This window comes from Nesoenas mayeri (assembly GCF_963082525.1).
Source record: "Nesoenas mayeri genome assembly, chromosome: 8".
Classification (NCBI taxonomy): domain Eukaryota; kingdom Metazoa; phylum Chordata; class Aves; order Columbiformes; family Columbidae; genus Nesoenas; species Nesoenas mayeri.
In genome coordinates, this window is record NC_137554.1 from 26,519,868 (window position 1) to 26,545,445 (window position 25,578).

The window sequence follows — 25,578 nt, forward strand, 5'->3', positions numbered from 1 at the left end:
AACTTATACTCATGTTCCTATAAAACTCTGCTGGTATTTATTTACACCACTGAATATATGAGGCTTTACCTCATTCAGTTAGAGGACACATTTTTCTTCTGTCTATTTTTAAAAGATCTTGACAACTCCTATAAGCACAGGTGAGTATGTTACACTAAAGAAAGAATTATGGTATTTTGGGGAGGAATGAAGGGAAAGGGCTTAGACTGGGAATCTAGAGGCATTATAGGACAAGTACTTTTAAAAAGAAATATGCATTTGTAAAACTTGTTTGTATTTTCATTGAAATACCAACACCCACCTCTCCAGGCGTGGGAACAGCGATTGAGTGTATGGACAGAGCTGTCCATGGCAGCTACACCCTGTGGGTTTGGATGGGGAAGGTTTGGAATGAAGCTCAATGGTCAAAACCCCTCTGCTCTAAACCAGCCTGTTGCCCCAGGCAAAGCGGAACTTGCCATTTAGATACATGGTATCACTTTCAGTTGGTAAAAATGTACATTTCTACCAATTCTGTTTTGAGTATTTTGTCAATACAGAGGTAAGTGTTATACAACCAGTTCTAGGCTTTTATTTCCAGTGGAGAGAGGGAGAGTTAGTACCAGGTGCATGATGACTTCAGAGATGTGTCTCATCCTTGTCATCACATATGTATATGTGAAGTACAAGAACATAAATGGATTTATAGTAGTAAGGTAAAACCTCTGGGGACTCCGTTGTTGTGAGAGTTGTTCACATGCTGAAACAAAGGCCCAAGTCAGGGAATTGAGCTCAAGAGGGGAGATCAAGGGATACGTGTAATTATTTTACTAACACCCCAGGGCTGTGTTGTGTCCTACCTGCGCAAACACACACTGGAGAAACAGGTGGTTTTAGGCCACATTTGCTAATCACAAACACAACTTACATATTTTGTTTATTGCTTTCCAGGAATGCAGAACAGCAACATCCAGACTACAACCACAGTTCACCTCAATCTCAGGTTCTAGCCCGTGGTGTTTTAAGCACCTTCTGTAACTGCAAATGTCAGTTCTCTTTACCCTTTGTAAATATGAGATCTTTTTTTTAAGGGTTAGCAAACTCTTAGCTGTAAAGGGATGTGCTGATCTCTGCTCTGCAAGCTCAAGCTTTGGTGCTTGCAGGAGGCCAGAAGATCCATTCTGGGTCAAAACTAAACCAAAAAAACCTTCTACAAGGCAAAAATTAATCTTCTGAAGTTCCAGGTTTTGCCCTTTAAGTCATTCACAGCTCTTCCAAGAGACAACTGTTATAAGCAGCTGTCACATCGTGTTATTGAAATGATAACACCTCTGGCTTTAGGAGATAAAACTTGTGTAATTACCAATTGTGGTTCAGCAAACTCCAAGGGCTCCTCCAACTGCTGCTGTTCCACTGAACCAGACAGGCCACAGGGTAGAGAACAGTCTGTACTGAAAATGCAAGATTATATTTAAAAATGGACCAAACAAATGCCCTTGCAGAATGCAGCACTGTGAACCTGTTCCCTCAGAGATGCACGTCTATAGTCTCTGTAGATACATCTGCATCTCTGGAAAAGTATGGGGAGGGGAAAAGTAAACTTGATTTTCACCTGTTGAACAGTTTAAGAATCAAACATCGTATTTTGGTCTTTATTCTAACAAATGATACAACCAAAAGTTACTATCAGTGAAGGTAAGTTAAAAACATGGACCAGACAACTAGTAAAATGCAAAAAAGTGACATTGTTTCCATGATAATTACAAATTGTAAGGAAAATAAATGTGAAACTGCAGCATTACAGGAAATTTGTTAATACAGATTAAATAATGCAGTTATCCTTGCATGAATTACAACTCAAGAACAAATACATTTAAAAACCAGACAGTTGCTTTGACTATCAACTCAACAAGGTGGGTTTCCAGCACAAACATATCCAGAGCTTTTTTGTAACAAATAATTTCAATATATAAATGAAGAATTGCAGTAAAGTGAGGACAGTGACTGGAACAGCAGCTCCTTGAAAGGAAAAACACATTCCCTTTGCCACAAAGTAAAGCAATGTTTTGGAAGACCAGTGGAACAGTTTGGTTAAGAAACAACCCCAGGAATTCTTTTGCAACAATTTCTTATTATTTCAGTTACCACACTGATGGCTGACTTTTAATACTTGTTCATAAAAAAACCACCTTGCAGCCACCAGAAAACAGAATAACACAAGCTCAGATGCGCAGGGGTCGGGCTTCCCTCCTCCACTCGCCCTGTTCTCAGCGTCACCCCAAAGGCCACCATGGTGTCAGCGTGTCTTGTCAGGCAATTCCTACCCAAACCATTGTCATCCCACCTGTGTTGAGCAGAGCGGTGCCCTACACTACAGCATTTTGAGTCACCCAGACATTCTTATTAATGCATTCCTGGGCTCCTCGTTGCCATTAACATCCCTACACAAGTGACGCTGAGGTGTTGCAGCCAACTCACTCCTTGCTGCCCAGCAGTGGAGACAAGCTCTGCAAACCCCCTGTGGTAAGTTCACAGGACAAAACCAGCCCTGAACACCCAACACAGTCTGCAGGAAAAGATGAGGGGAAACCCAAAAATGAAGTTGTAGGAAAAACAAATTTCCAAAAGGCATCTGAGCAGGAGATGCCGGCAGCACCCGACGGAGGCTCCTCTGCTAGAGGCGCTTCACCCAACACATCCAGATCCACAAACCAGCACAGGGCGACACAAACACCCTGGCAAGCAGAACAAACGACAGTGGATGGAATATTTCTATGAGCGCTGCCACCATCCCCGCTCCTCACCCCGCTCAGCCCCACGTCCCGCTCACTAACAGGGATTCCTGCAGCGAATCCCACGGGAAACCACGGCCTGGGTGTCCCCGATTCACATTTCAAAGCTGGTCACCAGGAATGCTTCAAACAGGAGACACATCACCAAAAGTCAGAAGGAAATGTACCGAGGAACAGTTGGAGCCTCACGTCATGAGGCTGTCACAGGAACCTGGAAACTGTCACTGAGCCGGACAGGACAGTCTGAGTCAGATCGTTCAGCTCCGCACTAAGAACAAAAGCAGCAGCAGGGAATGGTCACCGTAATAACGTAAAAACACGACAGTCAAACCTGTGTCCAGCCTTTGCTGACACTCCAGATTAGAGCGAGCCTTAATGCGGCAACCCACTATAAAAAGTTCCTGCAAATCTTAAAATGTATCAAAGTTAGTAATGTAATTGCAAAGGTTAAAAAACCCACCAGATCTGCAGCCAGAGCCCATGGAAAGCAGAGGAAACGTATCCACAAGCTGCGGTGGGCTCCACCGAACACACGGGCTGGTCCACAGAACCCGCTGCTTTATGTCAGGCTACACAAAAAGCTTTTGTTCTTTTTTCTGAAGTCCACCGCTCCAGCTACGTGCGCTCCTTCCTGCGGTAGCAAGCTCTGGCATGGCAATCCAGAATAACCAAAAATGCAAAGTAACATGAAACACATGATTCTTTCCCTGGAACACTGAGAAAAGGGATTTCTGACATTCACCTTGTGCAGAGACGTTGCTCCGCGTTTGCTGAACCTTCCCAGCCCTGGGTACCCTTTGTCAGGACCTCAGCTGCCTCTCGGAGCAGCAGGAGGTGGAGGTCAGCACACACTACAGATGTAACACACTTCAGGAATTCATAATTACTTGGAAGAACAAGTTCCATCATTCCTGCCACATGTTCCACATCTGCTTCTGACACAGTATTTCAACAATCACAATTCTGCAGTTCCCTTTGCTTTCCCCCCCGCCCTATAGTTTTATTTCTGATTTTGAGTTGGTAGCTCCAGCGCATCAATCCCAGTCTGCAGAGCACTCGCCACTCACCTGCCCAGCGCAGGGTGACAGCGACATGGGAACGGGATCAACCTTGGCTCCCGATTTCTGTCCATCTGATTGCCCGGGACTCTGACAGAGCTGGAGCAGCCGCTTTGGGTTTGATACAGACAGATTCTGCTTTATTGCCTGCAAGGAGTCGCCTCCACCGCTCGGTCAGCCAGGCTGGGCACCTGCACTAGCACTGATCACACTCTAACGTAACATTTGATGCTTAACTCTATTGATTTCCAGAAAAAGTTTTAACTACAGTGCACAAAGAATATAATTTTGAAAATATTTACATTTTTGTACAATTACACCACAGCACTTTAATCTAAATTTCTTAATACAAACAAATAGCACCATTAGCCTTTTGCACAAATTCTTCCTAACAAACCAGAAAGCTGGATTATTGTCGAATTAGGAGACTGGAACCACTTGGAATAAGAATCAGCTCAAGAAGCCGGAGTACTGAAATACCTACGTAGTCAAAACATCGAGAGGAAGGAAATGAATCTGGAAACATCCTAAGGCATGTGCAAATCAAATATCCCAGTGTGAGCCCTATTCAATGTGCACTACAATTAAACTAACTTCAAGAGAAACTTTTGCTTATATGAAAATTTAATGCTCGAGCTTATTGTTCTAGTAACTTTCTGTACATCCCATGCGCTCGAGTGGCTGCTGAATGCAAATGCAAGACAACCCAGGTGATGCTCAGCAAGTCTCTTAAGGGAGGGTGAGACAAGAACAAAAAAGGGACAATTTCTGGGTGATGAACCTCAGCACAGCGGCAGAGCCGGCACCAGGAGGATGGACAAACGGCTCTGTGGGGAAGGGAAAGGCTGCACTGGAGGGACCGCGCTCCCCACGCAGCAAACGCCGCCTCCCACCTGCACTGCAGGATCCAAACGCAATCGTTTAATGGTCACCATTTGGTTCATTCATCTACAGAAAATGCATTCCTTCTAATATACGTTCAACTAACATTCAAATTACTGAACTATACATAATGATACATAGTTTACAATCCATGAAAACAAAGCTTGAAAGAATATAATATGGTCACCTTAAGTACGGTGGGCTGTTTTATAGGGCTAATATCCAGCTAAGACATCTCAACTTTGACGCTAATGGTCCAAGAGTGCTTTTTGTATCACCAAGTAGTGTAAAAAACTTTAAAAACGAATGATAGTCCTCACGGCTGTTACGTGTTCTCAGGGTCGCTGAGGTGTCAGACTAGCACGCTTGCAGTACTGGATGTAGAAAAGTGAGAAGGAGACTTGCTGTAAATCAGGAACGAGATTAGATGCCCATTATAGTATCAATACATCAGTCATTTGATGCATGTTCCCTTTTCTTCTGGATTATTAAGTTTATCCCTTCCTTTATAACCCACTTTGCCTGTGACTGTGGGCTGTGTGCACCGTTTGCTGTCACCGTGGTCACTGGTGGGCTGTGCACCAGGAACCTTCCAGTTGAGTTAGAGGTCGGGGAAGCGGCTGGGGTCCTCCTTGTAGTCCTCAGGAATTGTGAAGATGGATTCGTCAAACTCGTCGTAACGGAACTCCTGAAAAGTCACAGTGGCTGTGATGGTGGGAAATACAGGAATATCTAGAGAGGAGGCAAAACGGTACAATGAGGAACAAGGAAACCCAGACTGACCAACAGTAACCAACTGGTACTGAGAGATTTGTAACTTCGGTGTTGCTACAGTCATAGACTCTTTTTTACTGTTCTATACCATGGTGATTCAAAGCTCTTACAAAAGCAGGTGGTTTCAAAAAAGTCATTTCAGAATATACTAAGGTACCCTGAGCATGGAAACAATACCCAGCTCAATACAACATCCAAAAAACTCCCAATCAGTGGTTTTCCTTTCTTGATGCAGACTGACATGGAAACCAAGGTGCTGTGGTTTCAGATTGACCAGTTAAACAGAGGACACTGGCCCAAAAGTGATACAGGATAAAATAACCTTGTCACATATAGGCTTCAGCTGAGCAACGTCACACGAAAAGATGAACACTTTAAATGCTTGCTTTAAATATATACCCCTTCCCAATTTAAACTGAGCTTGAATACTGAAGAGTTGTCCTCAGTAACACCGGTCTGCCCATGGACTAATGTAATGAGCCAAGCAAAAATCCAGCCGTCAATAAACAGAGCTGTGCAAACATGATAGGAGGGAGAACACAGTCTGTTCAGAACTGTCCGGCTTAAAGAGCTCACTGGTGTGCTAGAAATCCTCTAATGCTACAAAAAGGTACTACGACTTTTTGGCAGTTTATGCTGTGATAATCTATACCATGAATAAATTGCTTTATACATTTTCCTTTGTTAGAACTGTAATACTCTTTTATCAATTTGTAAGTGAAATAATATATTGCCAGTTATCCTTGAGAAAAAACGAATACAAAAATGCTACTAAATACTTAACTCGTGACTGAGATCATCCTTGTATGCAAGGATAACTCAGCATACCTACACTATCCTCAGAGCAAGGCTCCAGCTTTAGGAAAATGTAAATTACACTGCTCTGTTCCAGACTAGGACTATAGTCACCTTCCAGCTGCAGATTTCCTGCCCAATGTTATTTCCACTCACTTAACTATGTCCTCCTGAAATGTACAGCAACACATTTATGTAAGAGAGTTCTCATCCAAAACTCAGACGTTTTAAACATACTGCATGAGTAAGTACACATATTTTGGAAATGTAAAGCCACAAGAGTTGCTGGAGTCATCTTACCTAATTTTACAGGAAAGCCTGGTGGAAGCTTCATTTGAACAAATTCTCTAAGTTTGTTAAAGTGCTTGAAGGGTGCAATTACTTCTAAAACATTCAACAATCTGAAAAGGAAACCAGATTTCATTACAAAGTCTTGTTTCACAAGCTTTTCCTCAAGGAAAGATAAAAGTGACCCAAAGAGCAAGGTGATGAAAAAGGAGATGAAAAACGACATCATGCTTATTTATCTCCTTCAAGCCTCAAGATCAGCATCCTGACATTCAGTTACAATGTGTCATATTACCATAGGTGTACAAATAGACATCAAGACATTAATTTACTCTCCTAATTTCACACAAAAGACTGAAGTATATAGCACCCCATCCTCTCCTCCATGGCCAGAAGGAACCTGCCACGGTTTGTATTCATTTAGAGGACATAACTTTGTGCTAAAACTTGTTACGGGCAAAAACGCTTCAGAATTCTGTGGAATCAGGCACGTGAGTATTGTGGTAAATGATAAAAGCTATCAAATCTCTGGTGTTCACAAGGGAGACCCGTGCTTGGCCCTCCCAACACCAGGCCCATCAGCACCAAGGTCTCTAATTCTAAGTTTACTCACTGAACAGCAAGACCTCATTCCCAGGTTTGAAACTGCTGAATTCCCAGAGCCAAAGACACAAAGAATTTTGCAGTTCATAAACTCATTGAAACATCTCCCCATACAAGTAACATTCACAGCCAGTAATTCTGACTTACGATTCAATCCCTAGGGGAAATTCCTGGCTCATAGCTATTGTGGCTTTGAAGGTTTTCTTGCTTTCTTTGCACACCAGCTCTCTGCCCAGGTGAGGAGCTCTGCAAGAGGGATGGGAGGGACACACAGTCAGTTTTGCTTTCAGGGAAACCTTGGTTTGAAAGACAGGAAGACAGACTTGAGTTGAAGATGTCAGTAAAGAACCCCTACAATAAATCTAATGCTTTAAAAGTAAAAGCTATGCATTGTAAAAATGGATCAGTAACCATTGTAATTTAGAGTTCTGCTAAATCTGGAGACAAGACAAAAACAGGGAAAGAACTTAAAATTCTTCAAATAATTCATCATTAACATTCTATCAAAAAAAACACTACAGAAAGACATGACGACTACCCAGAAATACACACAACTGATTTCAGATGTTAATTAAAATAGTCAATATGTGAGCAAAGTACCACGTGGAACTAGAAAAAGGTTGATTTGCATTCAGCCTAAAATGTGAAACAATCTCAGAGAAAGTGGAAAAGTTCCCATCACAAGGAGGCAATACTGGAAAATACAGGACAGAAAAGTCTGTTCCTCTCCTATGACAGAAAAGTGACAAGAGAGCAGATCTTTCCTCTTTTGCTTTACATTAGCTAGAAACTAAATTTCCCATTAAACTCCCTTCTGTTAATCTGACTATTAAACAAAGCAAAATCTTACACACATATTTCTGTCTCAATAGTAATCATAACCTATTTATTTTGCTTAACCATTCATTCTACCTCAAATACATTAGATCAAAAAACCCTACAAATCCCAAATCAGACACCTGTCATTTTTTACTAAGCCTGTAATGTCATATCACCATATTCCCAGTAACATCCGTGACAGGTTAGTCTAATATTTTTGGAGAAAGGACTTTTATCATTAGTACTTATGTAAAACCTCCAGTACGTTTTTTGCTCCTTCTCCACGGAGCAGCTGGGCAGCACACAGCCCCAGGAAATCAACTCCACTGTTTGCATCTGCTACGAGTCAAGTACTGTAAATTAATTGAAATTATAGCTGTTTGCCACCTAGCTACACACTTGGGAGTATCTTGCAAAGATCTGGGCAGTCCTAGGGCATCTGTACCTCCCCATATTCCAGAAGGGTACATTTTTGTACTCTGCCAATGCTATCAGTCTCATTAAATCCTAAACTTTTCTTTTAAACATGGTGAATTGCATTATTCATTAGTATCATAAGATAAATTAATTGCAGCAGTGAATTTGTCAGAAAATTTTCCTTAAAATAAAATGCCAGCTTAGATGTGTGTATTTTCAAAATGTTTGAATTTCAAGCCATGAGTATCAGGTAGACACCCATCTGCTGTTTTTTAATCATGAGCAGATGCAATAATCCTATTTACATATACAGCTATCAGCTTCCCAGCCAGCCTACTGACAAATTAAATGGCCGAGAGACATCAAAACCAACATTCCTCTGTCCCCAGAAAACTACAAACAAAAAGCACCCAGGAACTAGAGAACACACCACAACCCCAAAGCAACAATATCAGGCAGTTCATGCCACCAAACCCCAATACTCACTTTCCGTTCTCCGCAGAGATGTACTCTTCCCACGTAATGGTGTTGGGGGATGGCGGAGTGAGCGACTGCCGGCGGACAGGCTGTTCAGAGAAACATGGCTTAACCCTTTATCTCACCTTATATTCCCTTAGGATTTTGCCATGCAAAGGCGCAACCGTATAATACTTCGATTCTACAAAGAAGAGCAGTGTGGTCTATGCAGTCTGGGGGCTTTTCCAGCTCCTGCTCTTGGCCTCAAACTGTCTTTTACGATAAAAGCTGGCTGGTTTCAGTCATCAGTTAATCAGTTAATTGAAGTGTCTGAACGACAAGCACAAAGCATACGCTAATACAGAAATAAATTAATCATTTTTCAAAGGCCGCATGCTTGTTCGCAGATGATATCTGGCTCATTCTGAATAGCTCTTGATTTCGTGGTGATAATAACAGCCTTAGTCCATTTTAATGAAGATAAAGGAAAACACGACTGAAAACCAGAAAGGCATTCTAAAAATAACCACTTGGTCTAGAAGTCAGTGATTTGCCATAGCCAAACCCGTCATCTTTTACTAAGAGACAAATTAAGACTGAAATATCCAATATAATCACAGGAATTCCCCAATGTGTGCACTAATCAGGATAAGTCATTAACATATCACCATGATTATACTTGTGGATCATCATTGTTATTTTCAAATTAAGACAATCGGAATAAACACATTCTTTTGGATTTTGCTAAATAACTGGTGTAAAAGATTACTCTCCTATGCAAAAAATCACATATTGTGAAGAATTCCTTAAGTATACCTCAAAATTTTGTTCCATTAAGTTGCCACCTTTGCTCAGGCTCTCCATGATTGCTTTATTTCGAAGAATATCCTCCTCACTGAGATGTTCTCTTCTCTTCCTCGATTCTAATACAAGTCCATTCACCAAGTAGAAATCTGCCAAAAAGTTGCCTACTCTTTCCTGCACAAAAGGAACTGGACGTTAACAACTCACAGAATATAAAATAAAAACATTTAAATTATACATTATCTATTCTCCCCCTGCACAATAGCCACAGTTTGCTATCTGTCTTCCAGGCTTTTTCCTGATGAAAGCAGATCATTATATATATTCTTTGTGGCCAAACTAGTGACAACTGGGGAGGGTAAGGGGAGACATCTCTCCTTCATCCTCAACATATTTAACTCTTTTCTTCTTCCCCACCACATCACTGCAAGGCTGGCTGAACTACTTTTGTCTCCAGCAATGCAGTCTGCGCAATTTTCTTCCAGCTTACTGTTTTGTCCTCTCGGAAGAGCCATCCTGTCTGGGCACGCGTGAACGTAATTGATTTGGTTGATAATGTTGCTGAGTAAATATCGCTGCTCATCAAAATGTCAACCTCTTCTTCTGTTTCCATCTCAGATTCCTAGAAGAAAAATTCCCAAATACTGAATAGAACTTCAAAAAAAAATTATAAATCAATCAATAAACCTTTTCCTTTGGCACTTTTCCCAGAAACAGCATTTCCTGAGTTTTCAAACTGTTTCATAGAAGCTCTGGCCAAACTCTTACCAAACAGTTTTATCTCCAATATTAATGCAAATAAAGCATCCAAGTGTGATTCACCCAGAAGCTCAGCAGCCACACCTTTCCACAGGCAAAGATCCACATGCTTAAGTGACTGGGCAAAAAAGCTGTAATTAAAAACTGGACTAAATAGGAGGGGTCCACCCTGTTGTCCTTTGCGTTGTTAACAACCGACCTGACCAGTGAGTGACCAAATGGATGGAAGTAAGTCTGAAAAGCCACCTCAGGGCACCTGAACTGAGCCCACTGGAAAGATCCGAAGTATCAGATGTCATAACTTAAAACGTAATTCCCCTATTCAGTATGGTGAAAGATTTTCCCAAAATATTCACATTCCAACTTTTTCCTCATGTAGCACTCTGTATTCAAAAGCACTGCTTTTCATAACATTTTATGTCAACTATACAGCTTAAATTATAACAACTGAACAAAAACTTCTCTGGTTTGCATTTCTTTGGAGCTTGTTTGGGTCTTTTTGAGAGAAATAAGTCAGACTTCTGATGCGAAGTAAAAGCTTGAGGTACTTCCCACCCTGCATTCACACAGATCTCACCTCATGATGTATTCGCTGGTAAACTTTTTGCTCATTGTCTAAAACTACAAAAGATTCAGAGGGTGCGGCATCACCATTAAAAATGAAGCTTAAATCCCCCCGTTGGCACTTCATGTCGGTAAAGTCTATGAGAGTTGTGTCCAGCCTGTGAAAATATACCGATACTTTAAAAGAAGTTACCCATAAACACTCAAATACACTTTTTAAAATCACAACCAAACATACTAAGGTCTACATTTTCATAGAATATTTTCTAAGTGTAGCCTGGATGCCAAAATAAAAAAATATATGCTATTAACAGTTGATAAGTTTCACATTATAACATCTCTACCATTATAAATGCATCCCAAACTATTCTTACACTAACTTCATAAGCAAAGGTCAAGTTTTCTGGAGAAAACTTTATTTCAAAACTGCCAGCACAAAGAAGTGACAGAATTTATACAGTATGTGCTACACACTGAGAACTACAACTTCTCCCTGTGATCAGCATCCTGCTCTACAAGCAGCAGCCACTGATCTGAGTGACAATATTAGGACATGACCCAAATTATGAAGAGGACTACAAAACAGTCTGATTTTTTTTTATTTGACTTATTTTAGTTGCTATTTCTATTTTTCGCCCCTCAGCAGCATAAAAGAAATGCTTCTGCTGACCTAATAACTAGAAGATGGAGCCAAGGACAAAGATCTCTCTAGTAATTCATATCCATTATTGCTAGAACATTTATTACTTTAATAAAATGGCTAAAGAACCTGAATTTAGTGCCCATTTCAGCTCTAAGGGGTCATGTATTGGCCTCTGATTTCAAGAAACAATCTGTAGCTATTTCCATCTGTGCCAGTCTTGGACCAGCAGAGCACACAGGAATATGAAGGAAAAAAATTGGTCTCAGACTCAAATTTGACCTAAAAAGGCAGTTCACACAGCTATGCTCACAGCTTTAGTAGAACTACATTTTTGACAGATTGAATCTTTGGAATCATATTATTGACTTTTTGTTTTAAACCTTAGAAACTAAAGCAAAGACAGAAGAGACATACAAATCCAAAAGCCCAAACTAAACCAGTTGAAGAGCTGAGCTAGAAAAGACTTGTGGAAGTGCTCCACGGAGTTTGGGAATCTCTCACATTAAGTGTATTAAAAAGAGAAACTACACCACTTTTTTATGACATAAACGAGCAGAAACATTTCTCCACAAAATACTGAAAGCTCATTTATTAGAAAGTATGTTAAAAATATAAAATTCCTACTTTTCAATCATTGACCTGTCTGGTATACAAAGCCTTATATAGCTTAGCTGCTTTTCATTTATATTTTAAGTGACTCAAGAATTGAAGTTAAATTCAGATCAAGAGAGAAAAAAAGAATTTCAAAGGCCTGCTTGCCTCTGAACAGCACTGCACAAGGCGATGCTGCCGTACACCAGAACCTGCCTTTCACTAACATGCGGATATTCATGACTTAGATGACACACAGTGTAAAATCAGCACTTACCTGATATTTATACCTTGTTTGTGTATTTTACATGCATCAGAAGGCAGAATTCGGGAAAGTAAAGGCACTAGAAGCAGAGAGAGAAAAAATATAATTAGGACACCGAGGTTCCTCTGGAAAGTGTTTCTATTACAACTATACTGCAGTTTGAATCGCAGTGTATTTTAATACAAATACAGCACACCCATTATCCATCAGAATCTCAACTCAAGTGACAAATACCAGGGGTTTTCTATTCAATAACTGCAAAATTGATCTGCAATTGCACAGATAATTTAATATGTCCTCAGCCACAACTGAATCATTCATAAATTCCAATAACTCATCTTCAAGCTGTTTGAAATTTTAGTTCTATGGTTTCCTTGTTTACTTATCTATTGTACCAACTGCAATCCTAGCTGCATTTACAGCACAACACACTCGAGCAGGAATAAAAATCCAATGCACTAAGCTTAAAACCTCAAGCAAACATTAAACCACCAGCGGAACTGAGAGCCCGTCCAGTATTGTGGGATGGATATGAGACTGCGTCTGTCCTTACGGGCCCACTTATATAGCAATAAAACCAATTCAGCACAATGGCATTTCAACCCAAAGTGAACTACAAAGAATTCAATGCACAGCGCATGGTTGGGCACCTGGAAAAACAAGGTTTTTGTTCCATGTCCATCCCGTGATGGCAGCCTGGCTAACTAACTGAAGTTTCAACCAGGAACAGCAGGGATCACTTTGGTATTTTTACATTATTCACACATGTTGATCATTGTTAATATATTTTTGCTAATTTATTTTGACTTTTCTTCTCCAGGGGAGGGGGAGATTGAGAAAAAACTAAACCTTATATAGTCACGAGAGAAACGTTGAGGTTTGAAGAACTCACCACAGAGTTGCACTTAACTGACAGTCACCATTCAGAGTATATAGGCTGAAATTCCAGAAGTTAAATGCCCCAAGTCCAGTTACTCAACTCAACTGTTCAAACCACTGCTCTATAGTGACACCAACTGACCAGATGCATTTGAATATTTTCCTTTTCTAATAATCAATTTCTTAAAGTAAAAAACAGCACCATATTGTGTCATCAGATTATACAACAGAATTCAGCTCCAAACAAGAGTAAACAAAAATAATTCAGAAAAAAAAAGCTGTCTGTCCTTTCTTTATAACTTTGATTTTGAGAATGGGATTGGGAATTTTCCAACACGCAAACCAGAAGAGAATTTCAGCTTGAGAGACCAAGTGTGCTGAAGACTGATTATACTATTTCCACCCCCCACCCCGAAAGGAATATGCGATTGATTGCTTACCCCAACTTTGAAAATCCCAGTGAAGCTCTAGGTAGAAGTCACCTAGCTGAGATGAAAAGAATATATTAACACGCTTTTTAGTCTGAACGACAACTGTAAAATTTGCTGAAAGATAGGCAGTTGTGTTTTGCCAAACAGAAAAATCTTCTTCTCTAATGTTTGTATTTGAATTTAAACTGAACTTAAAACACTTCTGAAGCTTTAACTAGAGTACAATCAATAATGATAGAATTAGGTAACTCATTTGAACTACCCATTTTTTAGTGAATTTTTGGAAATAATAATTTAGACAGCTATTAAACTGTGGGTTTTAAGAGATTTATTGTAAATATAGGTTTTAAAAATAAAATAAATCTGTGGAGCTCTGTGCATGACCACATCAAATCATATGGAATTATATGTGCTGGCTTAAATTAATCAGTTGAGTTTCAGATAGCAGTATTCACACACAAAAACTTCAATTTATCTTCTGGAAATATGCTAAAGTACTTACATGAAAATTCCTCTACCTCCATAAACACACTCCAGCCAATCCCTTTAAACCATACACAAGTAAAAGCAAAGCAAGGGGTGACAACTAAAGCAGCAGATGTTGGTAACACAGGGAGGCAGCCACACACTGCCATCCCACACAGAAGAAAAACACAGGACTCAAAGCCAGGCCTTGCAGCAGCAGGAGTAAGGACCAGCAGAGCTGTTTTAGCAAGGCAGTGTCTGCTCACACTCACAAACCCCAAGCTTTTCACTTCTACATGTGGCAGTTCTTGTATCGGAGCAATGAAAACGTAGGCACATTGGTGGAGCGTATTCATAGTGTATCACTGACGCAGCGTAGAGCTCAGCTGTTCAGATGTACGGTTTAATTAACCAAAGATAAATAGTTGGTTTTCTACAAGCCCATTCCTATTTTACCCCTTGTCTAGGCAGGAGAAGCCCACCCCACTAAAAGGGAAATAAAAACCTGAGGTTTATAACCCCATTTTCAGTACACTAGCAGTAGTTCAAAATGTAGGAAACTGAGGTTTTTTACTGGTTTCTCTAAATCGAGAAATGCTTTACCATGCTCAAGAACTGGCTGCTGCATGTATATGGAGAATTAAACCAAAACTCCTCCACTTCTAAGCAAGAAAGTGTCATTAATGCCTCGTGATTAAACAAAACCAGCAAATTATTCACCAAAAGATTTAAGAAAGCCTTAAAAATCTAATGATATAGATACAGATTGAAAATACACTATTTAACTTTTAGATTGCAAAGACAGCTAGCATGTCTGTCTTACATAAACCTTCCTATTTGAATTTCTAGTTGAGAAGGAAGTATTATCTTAAAAATACCTTAAAATAATTCTGTGACTCCTTAAAATGGACACTGAAAGCCAAGACTGAATTTAAGAGCAAAATAGATTGGTAAAAACAAGTAAAAAACTTTTTTAGATTGCCAGAGTGTCCACACTAAGGGTACAAGCCACTGCTTTCCATCACAATCCCATTTTGTCAACACAACTGCCTTGAACTTACCTCTTTCAGGGCTTTTAATAATCGAGGTCGCTTTTCTTCAACACTTTCCCTGGATTGCTGTTTAAGCTTCCTTAGGAGAGCTGTAACTAAACAGAAATTAACTATAAGGTAAATCTATTCTATTTATTTGTTATTAACACGTTAGTGTCACTATTTGACATCTTAAAAAAAAAGAAAACAAATGTAACATTTCATCAGACTTTGATTAAATTTACTTCAACTTATAGTAATTATACATAGCCTGATCACAACAGGAGGAAAAGCCTCAATAACTGTTTGTAATCGAAAGTATACAATCATGGCAGAGGTCTTTTACACATGTACTAGTAAACATGTGGGTACACACATATATTATTGAACAGGAGCCTGTACATCACGTAACATCTACTCCCACTGGGAAAATTCTTCAGCAGTGAGGAGCTGACATGCAGAACGTCATTAAGATCTCACAAACTAGTATAAATATATTATGAACAAGGATAGTGAGTTTTCTGCTATGAGACATGGTAATACCAAATACCATTAACATTCACCAGTGAGTAGTAGCAGAATAATTTTTGCTTTACTACTTCTTATCTGAAGTGAACGAGTATTTCACTTCAAGCTCTGTATTTGAGGTGGGAAGCAGAGGTTCTTACTCATCTGTCTGTCTCCGTAGCTGATGGCTTCTGCGAGAGGGCTCCATCCCTGAGCATTTTTCACCTTCACTGGAGCATTGTGGGCTAAAAGCAAGTGGGCACATTCTGTAATAAAATAGTAACAATTATTTACAGTAAACATCAAGGATACAGCAATATAATTCATAATAAAGAAAACAGTAATAAAGCAAGAGCAGTAAATATTCAATATATTAAATAGTTTATAAAGATACATATCCAGATTGTGACTTAAACCTTAAACTGACACAAAACATTTATGTAAGTACTTACAGCACTTCCCTGTTAAATATCAGCACTTAAAACCACCATTGGTGATCCACCACCAATTACAAAAACACTGAAGAAACGTCCCTTCTGCTTCTCGTATTTTGCATTTTATAAAGATGCATTTCTGAATGTGCATACATACACAACATTACAGAACAAATATTTTTAAAATATGACATCAGTTCTCTCTACTTAACGCACAAAACTGTGTATCAAGACACACTTGCTGGTCCTCCCCGTACAGCTCTCTCCTCAAAGGCCCCTGGGGAACTGATTTGTTAGAAACGTGCAGGGAGACACAGACTTTAGGGAAATCGAGAGAATATTGCATGTTCAGGAGGCTGAGCTGAAGCTGTGGCACTAATACAACCCCTGTGCTGTAACATCTTGTGGCATCTAAAGCCATCTAAAAGCTCCCCGTTGCTCAGCACACATACGGTGCTGGCACAGCAGCATCCACATCTCAAAGGCACAGCTCAGCTTGCACTGCCTTCTCTGTCTACAGGGAAAAGGAGACGGTGGAAAGATGAACGAGCCTTAAAATTAAGGAGAGAAGAAAGCTTTCAATGTTTCCGTGTTTTGAATAAGCTGTCCTCATTTGAAACGGTTCTTCTGTTTCTAACTATGGAAAGTTTCCTCACCACGTCTCATTAAAACCAACCTGACCCATCTGTAATGACAGAGCAGGGCCGGTCAGCTGAAGAAAGGTCTCATTACGAATAGGATGGGCAGGCGTGACAGACAGAGGGACTTCCTGCATTATTCTCCTATAGAGTGTTCCAGGAAACCGTACTCGTCATTCCAGATGCAGCAATCATGAGTCACTGGCCAGCACAGTGTTTGGGAAGGAAGAAACACTTCACTGGTGAATGTACTATCTCGGGTGGCAAATAAACCAAAGCCCTGACTACTCTGTTAGCAAACACAGAGAGGTATTTTTATGGTTGCTTAAATATAGTGCCTGACACAACACCACCACCCCACAGTCAGCAGGCAAACAAGCTCACATTGACCAGCCAGAGTTTCAGTTAGACAAACAGGATGGCAACTCACCCGCGCTTTGGAATAGACAGGCTGTAACATCGATGTACACAGCTCAACAACCTGTCTGCATCACTCCAGGAAACAGAAACCAGCCTTCAATACCAGTGAGACAGAGCAGCACGGCAGGAAAATGCTGGGCTCTCGGGGCATCAACAACTATGCAGGGTCCCAAGTCAAAACAGTAAAACCAGGTGTTGTGCTGGATATCAGGCACAAACAGCCCTGCTCCAGGCAGTTACAGGAAAACTCAGCACAAGCATCCCAAAGGAGTGAGGGCTTTACACATAGGGGGACAGACCATATGGAAAGAAGCCAAGGGTGAACTGCAAACTGAAATCTAAAACATGCAGCCAAGGCAAAAAGAAGTCAAGAGAGAAATGCCTCTCCTTGATATGCTAGCCATGAGGATAACTCATATCCAAGGAATCTGCCAGCACTGAATAGATTGCTTTTTATCCTAAACCTGAAACATAATGACATTTTAAGAGAAACTTGGAATAAATATTCAACCGTACTGAATTAAAGTGGGTAAACTCTTTTCTATCAGTTTTATTAGAAGAGGCATCCTTGATCAAAATTGTTTGCATTTATTAATGTGGTATGATACTGTTGCGGCTATATGGAAAGCATCCCTTCATGATAGCTGATTGCCTTTTAATCGAAACTACACAAGCCCTCCTATTGCCCAACAACACAAAATTGTAAATATAAACTAATGACTGTCATAAACTAAAGCTTGAAACAAACACTGCAGCAAGGCACAACAGAAGTCATACACATAGCTCATCCTCATTGCTTGAAAACACAAAGTAGTTACAAAACTAAAATCTGTCTTAAAAAGAAAAATGCCTTATTTAAGCCTGAGAAATTAAAGAAAGGCTTCTGCCTCCGTTTCCTTCTGCTGCTTCAAGCCTTTAGTCTAGGACCCTCACTGAAAAAAAGCAGTTTTGATGAAGCCCCATTTTTTGCAAGTTGAAAAAAAAAAACCTATCTGTGTCTTCTAGCAGACGGGCACTTGTAAAACACATTTGCCTCATTGCTGTCTCAAAAAGACTTGCAAATATTTTCTGGTTTTTTAAATTTAAGAAGTACTACAGGCTAGATCAATACTGGCAGATTCCAGCAAGCTCTACCGCTTCTTCTGCATAAACCACTTCTCTCCCTCCTTTCTTCAAAATTACTTCCCACTCTAACTCTCAATTATCTTAGATCACTTCCTAGGTATTATCAAAACATCCTGAGACAACTTATTGCATTTCCTGCATTCCCCTCTCCAAATCGTCAGGTGTTTCAGTTAACAACAGCTCTCATGGATCAGCACAACATTCCAGGCACAGGACTCACACAGATGAATGAAACCAAAGGATTCTCATTTCAGTAGTGAAAAGGAATTGTACGGTCACAAAGACTGAACAATCATATTACAGGTTTCTTGAAATATGTCTATTTCTATACTTTCTATTTGAAGTAGAAATTTAAATCCTGTGCCTTGAAATTCTGCTGTAAAGAAATCCCCAAAGGGTATCTGGGAAGATGAGAGCCATGGCGAATCAAGGGGCCGCCCTGTGCCCGCAGCGAGTCGGAAACGGGAATGAAGTGAGTGAGGGGGTGTGCGGAAAGCAGGTGAGCTCACATTTCCACTCAGAGTCATTTTTTCTAGAGAGTGTTATTTCGATTCACTTCAAAGGGTTGTTCAGCACCGCGAGTGAGCAGGTCAGCAACAAACACAGTGACACTACTAACCCAAAGTGTTGATAAAGAGACAAGGTATCATCACACAAACAGAAATTAATAACCTTTCTGTACCATGAACTGACTGCACATTACAGATGCGCCTGGATCAGGCCCCCTGCCTACCCATGCTGAGTATTTCCCTCTGATTCGGCTGTTCAGACAGCAGAGGGGAAGCAGCTGGTGTGCACACACTTGTCTCTGCTGCTTCCAGTTGTTTCCTGATCTTCTATGATAGTGTAAGTTTCCCAAATTCCTACTAACTCTGCAAAAAGCAGAGTAGTTCGTGTTCTCTGCACATAAAGAGTCCAACTGCTGCAACTCCTTTCCATCCAACCCAATCACTACCCAGCTCTTTCATTCTGGCCTCAAGAACAGCTCTAATTTCTTCACCAACTCTTCTAAATCCACATGGTGTCTTCTTTTCAGAAAATGTCAATTTTGAACTAGCTTGAAACACAAGACCACGTTCAGGGAAACTGAAAAATCTTTTTTTCCTCTTGCCCTTAATTCTTCAGGATCATTTAACAGCTAATATAGTTGATGGATTTGCCTACCTTTATGTCCCAGCATCACAGCAAGATGTAAAGGAGTGTTTCCTAAAACAGATAATAGAAGTAAAAACATATTAGATCCAAGGTAACAGAATCCGTTGCAATTCCTTCAGGTGTTTGCACATACAACTCAAATGTGACGTGTTAAGAAACTTGATTTACATGACCTAACCAAGGAATACACTAAAATACACCAAAGCAGTTACAATTTTTTAAGCAAGCATTTGGATCATACTTGTTGAAATAAATATCTCTGAAACACATGAATCATAGGCAAAAAGCCATTTTAAAAAAACTACATCTTGAAATTTACTCCGGCCAAAGAGATCTAATTGTATCTTCAAGAAAGAGATAACCATACCTCTATGCTTATCATGGTCAGAAAAGTCTGGTGTTTTACGCAGAATGGCATATCTAGGTTAAAAGCTACTCAAAGATATGATACTGATTAAAATTTTAAGAGCTTATTTTATTAATTTTTCAAAGCTTTAGTACAAGATTTTTACTAGTACAGTATTGGCCAGATTGCGAAGTAACAGTAACTTCACTACAAAAAAGCCTTTTGGTTATTTTAGTGCCTTGTTTTGAAAGAAAGCTTCCCAGGTCATTAGCAGACATTACAAACACGACCCTGTTTTCCTGGCTATGCATATGACACATTTCGTAGTTCTGCTCTTCAATATGCACTGCAAAGGTACAGAGAGTTGTTTTTCTGGATTAATGCTGCTACAAGAATTCTGACGCATTTATGTAGCTTAAGGACGTAAAATTCTTCCATTTAACTGTGTTACTCTGTTTCTATGCTTAAACATTTTTTTAGTGGAGTTAATAGCAAAATTGCTGGAAACCAAATTTATTTTGCAATTATAACAAATGCACTTGATTTTAGGGTTATTTCACAGTATCATGTTAGCAGTAAGTACTTGCCACATGCAAAGGATGATGTACCATACATGTAAAAGATGCAATCCAAAACAGAGAGGTTGTGTACAAAGCAATTGGCAGCACATTATCGTATTGTGAAATCTCTGATCAAGATAGGCAACCACCCACAGCCAGACTTGCTGAGTGGTTTGGAATGAGCCACTCACCATGTAGCACAAATTATTCTTGTGGGTCAGCAGCAACACCACAGACAGCTACATCCTAGCTCATTATGTACTCCAAGCTAACCTCAAATTTTCTATTAATAGATTTTGTAACATCTGTGAGCCAAAACATAATTTAGAATACTGGATGCAGCCATTCTTTGTTAAGTGACTGAAATAACAACGTTATTGAGGAGCAAACTTGAGAACAAGCCAAACCACATACTCAGAAAATTCAAATTATGTAAGCCAGGGTAAACATTTTCCTCAGAGTATCAAGCACTTCAATGGGATATATATATATAGAGAGAGATATATATAGATATACATACACATCACCTCCAGAGAGCTCTTCCAATACAGATTTTTCTTTGACTTAATGATTGTTTTCACACCAAAAAGTACGCAATTCAAAAATGAGACGGGAAACTTGGACACAACAGCCAAGGGACAGGGGGAGAGAAGCGTGCAGAAAACCAGAGAGTACAACAACCGAGAAAGCACAGAAAGTAGAATCTGTCCATTCTAGAAAAAAAAAATAAATAAATAAAATTAAAGAAGCTATTTATGAGGAAGCTGAGAACAGGCAACATCCTGCTTGCTGGTCTTTGGCCAGTAAGTCCGTGGCAGTGAGGAGTCCAAGGTTTAATAAAGACTGGCGAAATAAAATAAGAGGCTGACTGCTGTGCCAATGGGAGAGGAGCCACACCAACAGGGAAGTACTTTAGGAAAGGGGTAAGAAGGAGATAAACACATTGAAAAGGGACATTATGAAACTTGGGAAGAATCACTGTAATTCCTACCGCTCTGGGCTACCTGGGGAGGTCCTGATGCTCTTTGGGCCAAACAAAATGGGTTTTATCGGTAGCAAATTTAACTCTGACTTATCAATACAAGCCATCCAAACTGCATAACATTGTATGTCACAAAATGAAGACATTAAGGTGAGGAATCACGCAGCTCATAGAACGCCTCTGTGCAATCTTCAGGAGAAAGGGCAGAGCTGTTGAAGCAGAAAGATCCTCTCCTGTATGACCATAGTCTCAAGCAGAGGCAAGTGTTTGCTCTGCACAGGAAAACCCAGGGAAGACAAACACCTTGGAAAGGATGAGACTGGTGCTGCCTCAGTCTCCATCGAGCACCAGCTGCCAACCATCCCCATGGAGCAGCAGCAGCACTGATCCGGGTCTGAAGCGAGCAGCGGCCAAAGACCTTCTGCGCATTCCCCTCTCAGAAACCCGCTGGCTGGCAGGTACAACAGCTCAACCTCTGCTCCTTTGGGAGAGACAGGATCTGCAAATGTAAACCCAGTCCCAGCAGCTGCTGAAACAGGGCCACATTATCACACTCTGCTTGCATTTCAATAATGTAAGTCCCAGACTAATAAATTAATTAGTATCAGTATTTACAAGACTCAAAGGGAACCGATCTACTGGAATTATATCACACTGTAACTTCAAAGTCCACCAATCCTAAAATACAAATCATGTTTAGTTGCTTCATCATGGCAAGAACAGCTGTGGTTCCCGTACAACACTCACTATCCAGAGCATACAGAATAATTCTAGATAAAATTAGTCCTATGAGAAAAAAGGGTGAACTTTAACACTAATAATTTTACCCAGTCAGTACTGGCACAGTGCAACTAAGTGTTTCTGCCAGGATAGGGAAGAGAGTGGGAGACAGCAGTTTCACTTCTTTCAGTGGCATTGATGCTTCTAACAGCTTGGGGTTTGGGGTAAACCACAGCAAAAGCCACAAGTGTCAGATTCTACAAAAACAAATGGCTTTACATGAGACAGCTGCTGGCCAGAGAGAAGGGAGCAAGCACACACCTGCATCATTTACCTGTGTGAGAGAGCTGTCACAAAAAGGGCACTGTAAACAATTAAGTGATTGAAATGTAGTTTTGATGACTTCCATGCAATTTAATCATAATGATCCTGTGTTTGACATGATCACTTCTGGACACAGACCAGAACACGAGTAGGCACATAGTTGAACAAGCACATCCAAATTCATTCTCTTTTTGCAACAGCTTGATCCACCATATAAACAAATCTCACCGTTCCCTTCCATCTAAAGACAACTTCATCAATATCTACAGTTTTGGGAAACGAGCATATGTGCTTCCCTCCCCAAGCCATCCAGCCTGCAGGGCCTCACTCCCAGGGAGCAGGGACAAACAGTGCCAGCAAGCCAGGGCACGCAAACAACAACCATGTGCACGTAAAATACAGCACTTGTCCACAAGCGTGTGCACATGTAGCTTTTAACCTTTCCTTAGGCATCTGGCACACCTACAAGGAAGCACAGTCTGTTTGACAAGAGTAATTCAGCAAGAAGATTGGTCTATTGCAGAATATAACACGCTTTTATTCTGAATATATGCTTAAGCTCTTAAATGCCTATTTTAGGAAAAATAAAAGTAATCTAACAGGTATACATACAAGCTTCACCCAAGAAACTCTTTGTTTCTGGAATAACGATACTATCTTCCAATGGGTAATGTTTTTGAAGGTTAATTTAGAGAGTGAGACAGGGCTGCACTCAATTTCCAGACACAGACAGCGTTTGTTTTATTGGAACATCAAGAGTTTAACATTCTACAGGACTTGGCTTTTCTGCACTTAACTGCACACTAAAAATGGGACTGAATCATAAACAATAACTGTTACTAGAAGTTATTTCTTCACTCTGTCACTTCCTTATCATGTACTAGGATCCTTCTGGCTTAGTTCTGACTGTAAGCTGAAGTTAACTACCCCAAATAACTCATAATTCAAATATGTAAACAAGTGACAGATGGATTCAGGCAGAAAGAAAACAATAACAAGGAAATATTAGTCAGACCTTTGGTATGTCAAAGACACCAAGGGTTTTGTTGTTGTGGTTTTTTTGGAAACTGAAGGCCAAAGCATCACTTACAGTAAAAACGTGGAGGAAGGTAACGAGAGAGAAATCCTCAAACATTCCTACTGTAAACAATGCTGAGAAAGCAGAAAGATGGTAATTTGAAATTCATATATATATGTGCATGTGTGTATATATACATATTTAAAAAAGGACTGTATCAATGTATGTAATAGCAGTACAGCAAAGATGGCTCACGAAGTGCCTTCAAAGCAAAGATATTACACTTATGATGAAAAGTTATTTGATGAAAAACTGGAGGAGGTATAGGGGAGAAGGCAGCAGAAGGAATACACGGAGTGAGAAGATTTCCTCCCAAGTCTGTTGCTTTCATTCTACCAGTATTTGCTGCAACGTTTGGAATGAAGACGACAGGATAAATATATCTGTAGCTATATTTGTAACAACGTTCTTAGAAAAACGTTATGACAGTTGTAAGAAATACTCCTCCCTGTCTTGACTGAGAAAACTGAGCTGTCTGTTACTCCACATACATTAGTCCATGTTTCCGAGTGCCTCCTGTTACCATGGACATGCCTTTTAATTGCCAATTACATTATTCTTCCCATTGTACCAGTCCCAAACACTGCTCTACCTTAATGTTCCTTTTTATTTTACATAACACAAGTAAAATAAAGGGCACATTTGTATCTTAGTCAGAACACGAATGTAACTGTACCCTTTAATCACTTCTCCAGATCCCACATGTGGTACAACTTAGCGTTCTCCAGTAGAAACCTATCATGTTACTCTTGAAATAGGTAGAAACGTAGAGGTGAAAACTAACCTTGAAACTTAAGCTGACTTGTAAGGCAGTATTTTTTAGCAATGTAAAACATTTCCCAAATTTAATGTATTATTTTAAAATAATGTCCTAGCAAGATTTTAAATGTTTATGGACTAGAGGGCAGCACAAGAATCACGTTTCTGCCTCTGGAACTGCCACTTCTGTGTCCAAAGCAAGCTTGCAGAGGAGCAGAAAACAAGATTTTGGCTCTTTCAAATTCCAGAACTAAAGGATTTTAAAAAGAAAGGAAAAAAAAGCTTGTTGGGGCTTTTTGTTGAAAAAACAAAACCAGTTCCACCAACAGCCAAAGGAAGCCCTCCTGAGTGCACTCACTTCCAAAAGCAAACAGGTGATAGCTCAGGCACTTTAAAAAAAATACAGATATAGATATATAGATATATAGATATATAGATATATATATATATATATATCTGTATTTTTTTTTTCTAAATGAAGTAGGCTTTTGGACATGAAGCACCACCCGGAGGGCGGAAGCTCTCGCAGCATCACGTTACAAAACCCGGTCCCGTGCTCACTCATTTTACCGAAATCCCAATAATCTTCCAGGCGTGAGGCCGCACTCCTCTGCAGACCCCTTTACCCATTAATCCCCGCCAGCCCCCCGAGAGAAACACCAGGGAACAGAAAGAAACACCAAACACCAAAGCACAGGGACGGGGGCTCAGGCCGAGCAGGGGCGGGAAGCGGCTCCGCGGGTCTCCACAGCCCCCCAGCTGCCGCCTCCGACCCGCCGGGCCCGGTCGCTCCGGCCGCTCACCGTGACTGTCCTTCTGGCCGATGCCCTGGGTGCGGATGAGGGCCGACAGCCGCCGCACGTCCCCCTTGAACACGCACTCGTGGACGGGGAAGTTGGCCGGGCACTTGTCGGGCTCGGCGGTCGGGCCCGTCCCGCCGGCCGCCGGGCCCCCCTTGAGCGGCAGCCGGTGGTGGTTGCTGAAGACGCGGTGGCCCCCGGCCCGACCGCCCTTGCCGCTGCTCCCGCGCCCCCCGGTGAAGATGCCTCCGGGCGCGGCTGCCGCCTCCTCCTCTCCGGGCGCCAGCAGGTCCCCGTCCTCCTTGCCGGGCTTGTGGTCCCTGCGCAGCGAGCGCAGCTTCTCTCCGGTCATCGCCGGCGGCGGGGCCCCGCCGGGCGGGCTCGCCGCAGCCGGAGGGTCGATGCGCTCAGAGCCGCGGCGGCGAGTCCCGTCCC

General features: G+C 40.8%; 1 protein-coding gene across 1 annotated transcript; it reads right to left on the reverse strand.

Annotated features, from left to right (window-relative positions):
• Nucleotides 1-3,964: 3,964 nt before the first annotated feature.
• On the reverse strand, nt 3,965-25,578 carry ANKRD13C (ankyrin repeat domain 13C). The gene is made up of 13 exons (XM_080348799.1): nt 25,147-25,578; nt 19,584-19,625; nt 15,964-16,068; nt 15,326-15,411; nt 13,809-13,854; nt 12,502-12,568; nt 11,004-11,148; nt 10,158-10,289; nt 9,680-9,841; nt 8,894-8,973; nt 7,319-7,417; nt 6,581-6,681; nt 3,965-5,443 (listed from the first exon to the last, which is right to left on the reverse strand). The coding sequence occupies exons 1-13, from the start codon at nt 25,493-25,495 to the stop codon at nt 5,313-5,315; spliced, it is 1,545 nt and encodes a 514-aa protein (XP_080204925.1). The 5' UTR covers nt 25,496-25,578; the 3' UTR covers nt 3,965-5,312.